Raw genomic sequence first — 12886 nt, 5'->3', positions numbered from 1 at the left:
ATGTTTTTCCATACAAATTTTTTCGCCTCCATGTCTCTGATATTCGATAATGGCTCAGCTTTAACCCATTTGGTGAAATAATCCGTTCCGACGAGGAGCCATCGCCTGTTTCCTGTTGCTTTTGGGAAATGTCCAACAATGTCCAAGCCCCATTGAGCAAAAGGCCAAGGGCTAGATAGAGGATTAAGGACACCTCATGGTTGATGTATGTTTGGAGCGAATCTTTGACATTGGTCACACTTCTTCGCATAATCCTGCGCCTCCTTCTGCATGTTGGGCCACCAATAGCCCTGAGTAAGGGCTCTATGAGCCAAAGACCTTCCCCCAGTGTGACTTCCACAAATCCCTTCATGCAACTCTTCCAAAAGTAACTCCGTTGCCTCGGGATGCATACATAACAAATATGGTCCTGAAAAAGAGCGTTTGTATAATTTCTGGTCCTCGGATAACTAGAACCGAGTTGCTTTCCTGCGAATCTTATTTGCTTCGACTTTTTCTTTAGGCAGGATATCATCTTTGAGAAAAGTTACTATTTGATCCATCCAACTAGGCCCTGTCCTAATTTGAAGAATTAGAGTGACGTTACCATTCGTCTCAACAGGTTTCAGCAGATCTTCGACAGGGATAACCCGCGATAGGCTTTGCGCCGAGGATGTTGCAAGTGTGGCTAATGAATTGGCATGGGTATTCCCACATCTGGATACATGTAATAAAGAAAAAGACTCAAATTTAGATTGCATACACCTGACTTGGGTTAGGTATCCTTGCATTCTTGAATCTCTTGCTTCTAACTTCCCTTCTACTTGTCCTACCACCAATAATGAATCCGAGAAAATTTGTACCATCTTCCCTTCCATTTTATGAACCATGTTCATCCCTGCGAGGACGGCCTCATATTCTGTTTCGTTGTTGGTGGCCGAGAACCCCAATCTCAAAGATTTCTCAAAAGTAATTCCCTCCGGGGATACCAAAAGTAGTCCCACACCAGATCCTCTCTGATTTGTTGCTCCATCAACGTGCACTTTCCATAACGGAGGCTCTTTGCATGAAATCATGCCTATTGATTTTTTACCTACACCTAATCCTTCAATATATTCTTCTAATGAGGGCTCAGTAAATTCCGCCACAAGATCCGCGATGACTTGCCCCTTTGTAGAGGTGCGAGGCATATATTTGATGTCAAAAGCTCCTAGGATAGTGCCCCATTTCGCAATTCTTCCCGTATAATCCGCACTCCGAAGTATAGATTTGAGAGGGAGTTGTGTAAGGACAACCACCGTATGGAATTGGAAGTAATGAGGAAGCCTTCGTGTAGCATGCACCACCGCTAAAATAGCTTTCTCCAGTGGCCAATAACTCACCTCGGCTTCATACAGAGACTTGCTTACATAATAAATTGGCCTCTGGATATTACTATCATCTCGTATAAGAACCAAACTAACTGCATGATTAGCTACTGCAATATATGCAAACAAAACTTCATCGATTTCTGGCCGAGACATAATGGGTGGTTGCAAGAGATACTCTTTAAGCTGTTGAAAAGCCACCACACACTCCTCGGTCCATTCAAAACCCTTCCATTTATTCAACAACTGAAAGAAAGGCCTACATCTGTCTGCGGACCGAGATATAAATCGGTTGAGGGCAGCGGTCATACCTATTAATCTCTGTACTTCTTTAGGATTTCGAGGTGGGTGTAAGTTGTTAATGGCGTTAACCTGAGCAGGATTCACCTCAATTCCCCGGTGAGTTACCATATAGCCTAGAAACTTGCCCGATCCCACACCAAAAAAACATTTAGAGGCATTGAATCGCAACTTATACTCTCTTAGCGTTTGAAAAGTGTTGCTCAGATCTTCCAAATGCGTAGAAACTGTTTTACTCTTTACCACCATATCATCCACATATACCTCAATAGTCTTTCCCGGCTGTGTCTCAAACATTCACGTCATCATCCTTTGATAGGTAGCTCCTGCGTTTTTCAAACCAAAGGGCATTACCTTATAATGGTAGTTTCCTGTGGGAGTGACAAAAGCAGTCTTCTCCTGGTCCTCCACAGCTAAAGGTATTTGGTGGTAACCTTGGAAAGCGTCAAGAAAACTCATCCGAGGATGTCCAACAGTAGCGTCCACCAATTGATCAATCTGAGGCATTGGGAAAGAGTCCTTAGGGCAAGCTTTGTTCAAATCTGTGAAGTCACACAAACTCTCCATTTCCCATTCTTCTTTTTCACCACTACCGTATGAGCTAACCATTCAGGATAAAAAACTTCTTTGATAGCACCCGCCTTCTTGAGTTTCAGCACCTCCTCTTTCACAGCCTCGGAATGCTTTTTGGAAGACCGCCGAGGTGGTTGCCTCCTTGGTACCGCAGCTGGATTGACCTTTAAATGATGACAAATGAAACTTGGATCAACCCCAGGGGCCTCATAAGCGTTCCATGCAAATACGTCCATGTTTTTTCTCAAAAACAAAATTAGCTCTTCCTTCTCCTCCTGTGGCAATTGAACCCCTACCTGAAAGAACTTCTCAGGGTCGTTGTCTATGAGAATCTTCTCCAATTCCTCACATGCAGGTTCATTTACCTTGGTTGCGCCAAAACACTTTGATTGCTACGCCTCTCTGCCAGCCGAGGACGAGGACTCCAGCTCAGGTTGACACAGAATTGCAGCCGTGATACATTATCGAGCCACAGACTGACTCCCAAGTAGCTCCACCACCTGGTCTCCAGAATGAAACTTAACCTTAACATGCAAGGTTGAGGAAACAGCTCCCAACGCATGCAGCCAAGGTCTTGCCACAATTGTGGTGTAGGGAGAATAGGCATCCACTACAATGAAATCTACGTTCACCACCTCTGGGCCTGATTGTATAGGCAGTTTAATTTGCCCCTTTGGAACGACAGCCTTTCCCTCGAAGCTTATCAAGGGTGAGTCATACGCCATAAGATCTTCAAGCTTTAACTTTAAACCTGGGCAAACAAAAGGTACATGATATCTGCGCCACTGCCTTGATCGACCATCACCCTCTTCACATCATAGTCCCCTATTCTTAGGGTTACCACCAAGGCATCATCATGAGGCTGGATAGTCCCCACTTTGTCCTCTTCCGAGAAACCCAAAACTGGTAGGATACTCGCCTTAATTCTCTTCGGCTGATCCCTTGACTCCTCGGCCAAAGACCGAGCCACTGACATTACCCTAAAGGGAGCTGAGCCAATCCTTCCAGGTGCCGCGAAAATTACATTGATGGTACCTAGAGGAGGCCTTGACGAAGGGCCACCGTGGTTTGCCACCCCTGATTGGTTTCCTTGCCCATTAGGCTGATACAGGAATTGCTTTTGCTTTCCCTCCTTGACCAACTGCTCTAAATGATTCCACAGAGTGCGACAATCCTCGGTGGTGTAACCCCTTTCCTGGTGATAATGGCAATGGAGATTTTGGTTGCGCTTCAAAAGGTCCCCTGCCATCTTATTTGGCCACTTGAAGAAAGACTCATGCCTGATTTTCTCCAACAGCTGCTGCACTGGTTCTTTGAAGATGGTGTTGACCACCTGTGGGGGCATATGACTAACTTGTCTGGAAAAATCTCTTGCTAGCCTATTGTTGTTGTATCTGTCCGACCTGAAATCCCTCCTTTCTTGTGGGATAACCTTCGTCTTACCCTTCCCCTGTTGCTGATCTTCCTCAACCCTTTTGTACTCGTCGGTGTGATCCATAAGCCGACGCACGCTTCTGACAGGCTTTTTCGTCAAAGACTTCCTTAGGTCATGCTCCATCGGTAGGCCAACCTTGAAGGTCCTTATCGCCACATTATCGAAGTCCCCATCAATTTCATTGAACATCTCCCAATACTTATTCGAATACGTTCTCAGGGTTTCCCCATCCCTCATGGCCATGGATAATAATGAATCCAATGGCCGAGGAACTCTACTGCACGTGATGAAGCGAGAACCAAATGCTCTAGTAAGCTCCTTGAAAGAGCTAATAGAGCCTGCCCTTAAGCCATCAAACCATCTCATGGCGACAGGCCCCAGGCTAGAGGGGAAGATCTTGCATATCAAGGTCTCATTCTTGGAATGTACTGCCATTCTTTGGCTGAAATGGCTCACATGCTCCACAGGATCCGTCCGACCATTGTAAATAGTGAAGGCCGATTGTGTGAAGGGCCGAGGTAACCTCCCTTCCTCCAGTCTGCGCGTGAAGGGTGACTTGGAGATTTGGTGCAACGCCCTACCCATCGCATCATTTCCCAAGCCCTTAGAGGAGAAATCCCTACCATGCTTCCCATGCAGGTTGTCCTCATCGGAAGAAAAAGATTCACCCGAGGGAGTCCTGGACCTCTGCCTGTAATTGTCATCCTCAAATCCCTCCGAAGAGGGGTCAGAGACCGAAGGAGTTCGCCTTCGCCTCTCGTGATGTAACTTTCTTTTTAGGCCGTCAATCTCTTTCTGCATGGCCTTGGTATTCCTCTCGTGAGGACCTCTACTTCCTCCTTATGAATGACTCGTACTTCTGATAGTGTGCGCAGTATGTACACTACCTTCCCGGTTCTCTCTATGATCAGGATGCAAGGAGTGATCCTCATGTTGGGAGCCTACGAACTCCGCACTGCGTTGTGGTCCTGAGCCCACCATGATGTTCTAAACTTCCTCAAAGACTAAATTCCCACAGACGGCGCCAATTGTAAGAACACAATTCAAACTCCCAATTTAAGGTTGGAAATGGGCTTGAAAGGCCCTTTTACAATAAATTTGTAGAGAGTGGGTTTGTAATCTAGTTCTCAATGATGGTTTTAAATAACATAGAGAAGAACGGGCTCCGGGCCCAATGACACGAAATCAAGAGTTATTTGTAAGAGTATAACTAAAAGCTCCTCCTCGGACACAATCCGAGGATAGTTTATAATATTGCTTCCTAAGGTTGGTTACAATTGTAGATTATCATATACTATTGTCTTTCTCCTATCCAGAAAAAAGCTCCATTTTTCCGAAAGTCTTTCTCTTTATTTATACTTCCTCTTCTTCTCTTTATTATCTTCCACCTCATGGTTGTAACGCTGATTTGGGATACTTGTCCCATCAATTCTTCCCCAAAGTCCGTTAGGGTCAGGGACCAAGTTCCAAACCTCATGCTCAGGTCCCATCTTTCCATCTATGCAATCAGTATATCAATTTACAGAGCTTTTAATGTATGGGCGGTGGTAGCAGCTTTACCTTAGATATTCCACCGCTCTTCCTATTGTCCTCCACGTGTACCGTGTCTTCTCGTAATCATATGATTTCTTATAACATAGCCCGGGAACACTAAACCTCTCTTATTATGACCTCGGCTTAAAAACCTGAGGACAACTCTATTTCTCGGACGTAATTAGTCACTCGTTTATCATATCTTTACTTGGCATTTCCATTATGAAGTACATTCATGTACTCCTAGATCATTTGATGTCCTCGGATTTGGATTTTTAACCCAAAAGACTTTGTTGGGCCATCTTTGGTAAATTACTGGGCCCAGTGCCCCTACAACAACAATATTTTGAGACAGTTTTTTGGTGGCTAACAGTAGTTAGACTAACTATTGACGAAAGCTGAACTTTTGTAATGGAGACATTCGATGATGTGCATCTTAGAATAGGCTTAACTCATTCTTTTGTATATTATAGTGGTTGTGATGTTATTCTTACTGATGGGACAAGCTGATGATATGTAATTATTTATTCAAACCTCTATTGTTTTTTTTTTTTGTGGCCGATTGTGCTTGTAATTATTGTTTAGAGCTCTAACTTACTTTGAGAGTATATTCAATGGAATTATTATGATAATTCTTGATATTGACACTTGATATGATTTATGTGAATTGAATTGTCAAAAATGAAAATTCTACAGGTACTTTGAGACATTTTTCTCATGCTTTAGACCCTTTGGAGTTTGGTGCGTGACACTAGTAGCCAATGGCTCCAGAAATTAGAGATGGGTTGGGGCTTCTCTCGTTTCTTCTTAATATATTATTACTGTTCATTAATTTTTTATTTTTTTTAAAAGTAGCCAAAAAGGCCAGAGAAAGGGATACGTTTAAAGGTGCCATATCCTCAAGATTATTTGAACTGCAAAATAAGATCGAAATCTATAGAGGTTAGGCTCCCTGACCTTTTTTTTTAGATATAACTTTGAACTTTCATTAAACAATAACCAAATCCACCTGAAAAAACATAAAGGAGGTGTGGAAGAACATCCTCCATCCACACCATAAAACCCGTGACATAGTTAGCATGTCTAGCGAGATTATAAGCTACAAAGTTACCATGTCTACAAGTATGTGAAAAACCAATAGAACGGAAAGACCCTGCAAACACTTTTGCATCAAAAATTAAATGACCATAAACAGCTAGAGATTCTTCCTCGCTTTTCAATGAGTTAATAATCAACTTCGAATCACCCTGACTTGATCACAATTAACAATAAATGAACCAACAGCTCATTCTCAAAAATATTCAAAGTTAAATAAATTTAGAGCATCTCCAATTTATGAGTTAGTTTGTGGGATGGGTTCAGCTGACACTATTCCATATATTCATTTAAGGTAATAAATAGCATTGTACAAACTCGGCCATTTGCAAGCAACATACAATACCGACTCCCATAAACACTTATCATGATATACAATAACCTAGTGGAATTTGATATAAATTCATAATTTCGACCTTATTTGAATAGATAGAAATTGATTATGTCAAATAAATCTGTCATCTCACAACTTGTGTTTACCAATCTACACCCAATCCTCTTGAAAGGAAGAGTTTGTCAATGTACCGGATTACAGGAGCTGATGCAGTAATGTAACTTTGCATTTGAATCCTTGCTGACGGCTCTGAAAGTAACATAGTGCAAATCAATACACCATTACTGATACCATAAATTTAAAAGGCAAAAAACAATAATTGAAACCACACAAGCTTTGTCCATGCCAGCTGCCCCCATCCCCTTACTTTTTATTTTGTTGCTTAGACAAACCTCAATTATCAAAAGCAGTATCAAGGATATAAGTACAATTTGGTTTGATTTAATAAGCCCACATCCTTACTCTCTCCTTAGCAATGTAAGATGACACCCACCAGCCCCAAAGGTTTTGGAACAATCAAAAAGGTCAAATAAGTAAGATGGGTATGAATTTTTAAAAACAATTCATAAATTTCATTCAACTACTAAAAGCATTTGAATAGACATGCATTTTTTTAATGTACTTTACTGAGATTTTCAACTGAGCAATTGTATAGTTGTACCAATTATTTCATGAACTCACCGTCTTCATTGAGCTTCTGCAATAGCTGTGCCTTTGTAGGAAGGAGATACATCCCTGCTGCTACAGCTTTCTTGATAGCCCACCCATGATGGGGAGCAAATACCTGTGCATAAGCCTTAGTAGCTGGATTCTTCAGGGAATTTCCACTGCCATACGATAATCAAGAACTGTTAACTTTGTCTATCAAATCAACCACATTACATTGATTTAAGCATCAAGATCACTCAAGGTAATATTTGTAACAGATTTCCGAACTTCTAGGCAAAAAGGAAAACTGATCATCAGTTGCTTGGTACATTAACTTTTTATGTCTAATCCCTTCCTGGATTTATAGCCCTTTTGGGAAAGATATGTTTTCAAAATTAAAGTATTTTCCAACCAAGTTCAAAGCAATACTATCTCTACATACTTTGAGGGAATATAAAAAGATTTTATTGTTAAATAATTTTCTATTCAGACAAACTGATATCTTCAAGAGGAAGGCATATCTATTTCCATCTTTTTTGTACCAACAACTGAGACCCTGCAGACCCACAAAAATCAACTTAAGAAATCTATTTCCTAAGATTTCACTGAGAAAGACTACCAACCTACTGTCTCTCCCAGACCACACAGAAGCAAGCTGCAGAAGCATTGTGCACTGGCTACAAAGTTGTTCCAACAACTAAAAAATCAACGGAAGTTATAAATACAGCACATCATTAGACCTCCTTAGTTGAATCACGAAAAAGATCTTTCAACCCCCCACACCCCCCCCCCCACTCCAACAAAAGGAAAGGATACTTTTGAATTTTGCTTGAAGTAGTGGGACAAAAACCAAGTGTGGTAGATCATACTGAAATTAAACTTCATGGAAGGTTTGATAATACCTTTCATTTTTTTTCTAGGTAAAATATACACACATCCCAGGGGTCTAGAACCTATAATCTCACTCCCCCTCCTTACTTTTATAAGAAAAGGCACTTTGAATTAATAAATTAGTAGGAGCTAACCGTTAGCCTCACACCTTCCACTATCCTGGTAGGTTGGTGATGCCAGACTAGTAAAACTGATAACCATGCATGTAGTCCAATGATACTACCACAGAGAGTAGGTAATATACATGGATGAGTCTGAGTACACAAATAGGACAAAAGAATAAGCTTAAAACCTTTCAAGGCACAAGCGCCCAAAAAAAAAAAAAAGGAAACCACTCCACTGTAAAAGAGGTCAGGGAAAAATATAGTAACTCGTTGCTTTTTTTTTTGGTAAGTTTGTCCCAAGCTCACCCCCAAAGAGTACTCTACCACTTCACTTATGATTTACCTATATTTCTGGTAAAACTGTTAAGAGCCTGATAAAGTTCTCAATGTTTAATTAATTTGGTGGTTCTTTGAGGGAAGCAGGCCTCCTAAGATGGGATGAGATTGAGAAGAGAAGTGTATAGGAAGAACTGAAACTAAACTTTGAATATTCTCATTGATGATCTCTTCAGTATAGCATACAGTCCTTTTATACATCAACTTGAGACTACAACTAAGATTTCCAACTGTAACTGACAGTAACTAACTTGTAACTACTAGACAGTTGTGCTACTAACAGCTAACAGTAAGCCTAACAGCACTCTAATGCACATGTGGTCAATTAGAATTACACGTGATAATTATAACAAGCACCTGGTAAAATCTAACTATTACACTCACACAGCAGCTATAGCCTGTTCATGCAGCAAGTACAGCCTGCACAGCACAACCACGCACCCTCACCACACCATAGCAGCTCCTCTCATGCACATCCTAGCTTAGCTCATGTACTCACAGTAGCTTAATAGGATCTTGACAAAAACCAAATTATTCTATTAAGTATTAACTGTAAAATACTACTAATCAATTGGTTCAGTTGGAAGCCAAAATTGTCATTCTCTTATTATTGCTAGGTAAGATCTGAAACTTAGAACTACCTAAGGCCGAAGTCATCCATTTAGCACTTAAATCAACCCAATACCATAGCTAAGCACTTAAATCAGTCCCTAAGCCCTTGTCTATCCAAATCCAGCTTTGACCAATACCATAGCTAAGCATGATAGCCTTTCAAACTTCACTTGTTTCTTTAATTCTTTTCTTATCAATAAGTAAGAATTCATGTAGATAAGCACCATAAGAGAGAGAGAGAGAGAGAGAGAGAGAGAGAGAGAGACTTTTGCAAAGGGAGATTCACTATTCCAAACGAGCAACTTCCCTCCTATGGACACAACGTTACGTATAACAGGACTGCAAATGAATCACTTAATTTCAATTCCCCTAAAATTCCCCTGCCAACTCAAACAATTTGATATAAGGTGTGCAAGATTGCCAAACCACCTTCCAAGGAAATACTTCATCTCCATTGCCCCTCAATTATTTTAAACAAGGCAATTACCTTGATCTTTTTGATCCTTGACATCCAGCAAAATATCTGATTTTCACCTGAACTATCTACCTTGCCTCCATAAAGCAAACCAAAGAACACACCACCAATCCATTTGCATTCATTTAAGTACTCCTTGAGACACAAGTGCACCCCTCCTAGACTCCTCAGTCCTTGACAAGATAATATTACTAGAAACACATGCACACTTTAAGTAAAAAAAATTAAGTAATGCAAGTTTGATCAGAATCAATGGTTACCACAAGTAAAACCAGATCGGATATTTAGCATTGCGGCCCTTAAAATATTATACTTCTACAGTGAAATTTTCAACTCTATAAGTTTGTATTAGCAGAAAATGCCAGCTTATTTTTTAAAGCCTCACTTGTTCTATGTACACTTGTACTTTTACTTGACGTACTTTTTCAACAAAATAAGCCACTGGAAGAATAAAAAAAAGCCCATCCAAACACACTCATACTGCTTTGACAACAAATTTGGAAAATAAAATTGAATATTTGATCATAGTAATGACAATTATATAACCAGTCAAATATTTAGCATTGCAAGCTTCAAAATCAGATTTCACATTAACATCCAACCATAAATACCCAAAAAAGAATTGAAAATTCTGATACATTCAAAAGTTTCATCAGATGATCAGGTAGATATTTATGCAAATCAGACACAGTCTACCCATATTTACTCAAGTTTCCCTTACTTTATTTTCTTCCAAATCATATGTTAATATCTATCCGGTCCATTTGACATGGACACTGGTGTATTCTTTCATATCTACTACAGCCTCTAATAAAATTAGATTCCACCAATTCTTAGTCTGGCTAACTTCTAATGAACATAAATAACGTTTATAAATAATATATGTGTGTGTATATATATATACATCAAAAAAACCATGTGAAGGAGTTGTTGGTAAAGGTATACATACCCAGTAACTAGTATTTGTTCAAAGAGAACCTTAACCATTTCGATCCCACGTTTGACTAGCAAGAGATTTCCGGTATGACTACCACCTTTCTTCACAGTGTTGGCTGCTACATCTCGCTCAACCATAGCTTGCAACGTCCCAATTGACTTCGATGCCTCTACCAGATCATTCACCTGTTATCACAACCAAATCAATCAATTAATACCAAAACCTTCGAATCATTCATGCAGTAATCATACTATTCAAACCCAAGAGCTTACCTTGGCGACGTAGTCCATCTCAGCGAACTTGAAGGCGAAGCCCAAGCAACCGAGGAGAGGCGAGATGAGAGAGCAGGCTCGAGAGAAAGAAGCGACCTCGAGGTCATCTGGGGTTTGGGAATTCACGGTGGCTTGGAGCTCCTTGAAGGCCTCGGAGATTTTCCTCAGAGGCTTATGGTTATCCGCCATTTGGTTAACTTTGGTTGTGTTCTGAGAAAGATGAGAACAATGTTCTTTGCTTGATTATTGTTTTTTTTTTTTTTTGATAGGGTGCTTAATTATTGTTTGTTGTTCACTTGTTTGAATTGGAATATAAGTACACTCACACTGCATTTACTTAGAAAAGTAGAAGTCTTTCTTGTTTCTGGAATAAAGGGATCTTTTTCAACGTTACTCGTCCGACACCGTCAACTCGTTCGACATGGAGAAAGTACGAGTCGTGAGAGAAGTCCAAAAACAAAAACAAAAAAATATGTAAAAGTAAAATGGTAAGAGTTAGAAATTTAAAAAAAATTATTCATGGGTTGAAATTGCCCAAAAAATGACTTCTTTAACTTTTAATTTCAATCATTAATTTTTTTCTTTTTTATTATTGCAGAAGGAGTAGTCCTAGCTCTCAATTCGGAGAAAGTATATCTTGATTCTATTTGGATATGCTATTTTTTAAAAGTACGTTTTTAAAAATTAACGTTTTTAAAATACAATTTTTAAAACAACGTATAAGAGTTTGATAAAACTTATGAGAATATTGAGGAGAAGTTTTTATTTTTTGGTCAACTAAGCATTTGATCTATATTTGTCTAAAAATATTGTTTGAGTGTAAATTATCAAAATAGGACACAACTTTAACACCAAAGTACACTCATAAAATGATTTTAGTCAAATTCCAATCACCCTACCACTGTAGCTTTTCACCAATCTCAATAATAGTATAACTTTCCCAAATCACCCTACCATCTCTTCTAAACCACAAAAACAAATAGATTCGAAAAGTTGGAACTCAAATTACAAATAACGAAGTGAAAAACTAACATGAGAGAGAGAAAGAAAGAGCTTGCAACAATGGCATTCTCTTATTGTGGTGATTGAGCTTGCAAATTGTGCAATTAAAGCTATGCTAGTGCGTCTTCTTTCTATTTCCAATATATATTGCTACATGTGATTTGGGTACACCAAGTTTAAGAAGCCTCTACCTAGTGTGTCTTAGTTACCATTGGAGTTTTGTTGTGACATTGTTCTACAACTTGCATAGAGAACAATTTGCTGCGATGTTGTTCTACAACTTGCATATGAAACATCTTTCTCTTAGAAGGTGGGTCTCACACACCAGTGAATGAATAAAGACACTTAGCCCCTTGTACAAAAGTGCTACTCCTACTCATATGTATAGACACACTACACCAAAAGGCCTTTCTACAAACTTGTATCCACTCCACTAAGTATAGGGATACTAAACTCATTGATCTTGGTGCCACTAAGCTATGATCTCCATTATGTTGTGTTTATCATTGTTATTGATTCCGTTCCATTCCAGCCGAAATTTTTCGTACCGGTATGTAAACCGGTTCAAGAATACCTCACATTCCATCTCGGGTCAGATTTCAAGCCGTTTCAAGTCATTCCTGACAATTTCGGCCGAGATGGCAATTTTTGGCCAGTACAAGATTTGGCCTGTTATTAAAAAAAAATTTAAAAAAGAAAAAAAACAGTAAAAGCCTAAAAGGTCCAAATGACGTTGTTTTGGACATTACTAAAAAACCTAATTCTATATTCCTATTCTATTCTTTGATTCTTTCACTCTCTCTTTGCCGATGTGTAATACCCCACATAATTTTATTTAAGAGTTTTCTTTAAAATATAATTGATGGGCCATAGGTTTTCTTTTATTTATAACTAGTAAGTTGCCCATGCGATACACATATAATATTATAATGTTTTATGTAAGATAAGTTTGAAGAATGTTGTACATATATTATATCATAATTGTCATAGAAC

The 12886-nt window shown here is 39.4% G+C and overlaps 2 protein-coding genes across 2 annotated transcripts; both read right to left on the bottom strand.

Moving 5' to 3' along the window:
* Positions 1–2964: 2964 nt before the first annotated feature.
* On the bottom strand, positions 2965–3891 carry LOC142635471 (uncharacterized). The gene is made up of 3 exons (XM_075809617.1): positions 3652–3891; positions 3061–3552; positions 2965–2970 (listed from the first exon to the last, which is right to left on the bottom strand). The coding sequence occupies exons 1-3, from the start codon at positions 3889–3891 to the stop codon at positions 2965–2967; spliced, it is 738 nt and encodes a 245-aa protein (XP_075665732.1).
* A 2590-nt stretch (positions 3892–6481) lies between these two features.
* On the bottom strand, positions 6482–11238 carry LOC142634362 (accelerated cell death 11-like). The gene is made up of 4 exons (XM_075808658.1): positions 10892–11238; positions 10632–10804; positions 7298–7443; positions 6482–6865 (listed from the first exon to the last, which is right to left on the bottom strand). Exons 1-4 carry the CDS (start codon positions 11078–11080, stop codon positions 6759–6761), a joined length of 615 nt encoding a protein of 204 aa, XP_075664773.1. The 5' UTR covers positions 11081–11238; the 3' UTR covers positions 6482–6758.
* Positions 11239–12886: the final 1648 nt, after the last annotated feature.

Source organism: Castanea sativa, chromosome 5 (assembly GCF_040712315.1).
Source record: "Castanea sativa cultivar Marrone di Chiusa Pesio chromosome 5, ASM4071231v1".
NCBI classification, from domain to species: Eukaryota; Viridiplantae; Streptophyta; class Magnoliopsida; order Fagales; family Fagaceae; genus Castanea; species Castanea sativa.
Note: the sequence above shows the minus strand (reverse complement) of the source record. Positions and strands in the feature narration are given on the sequence as shown.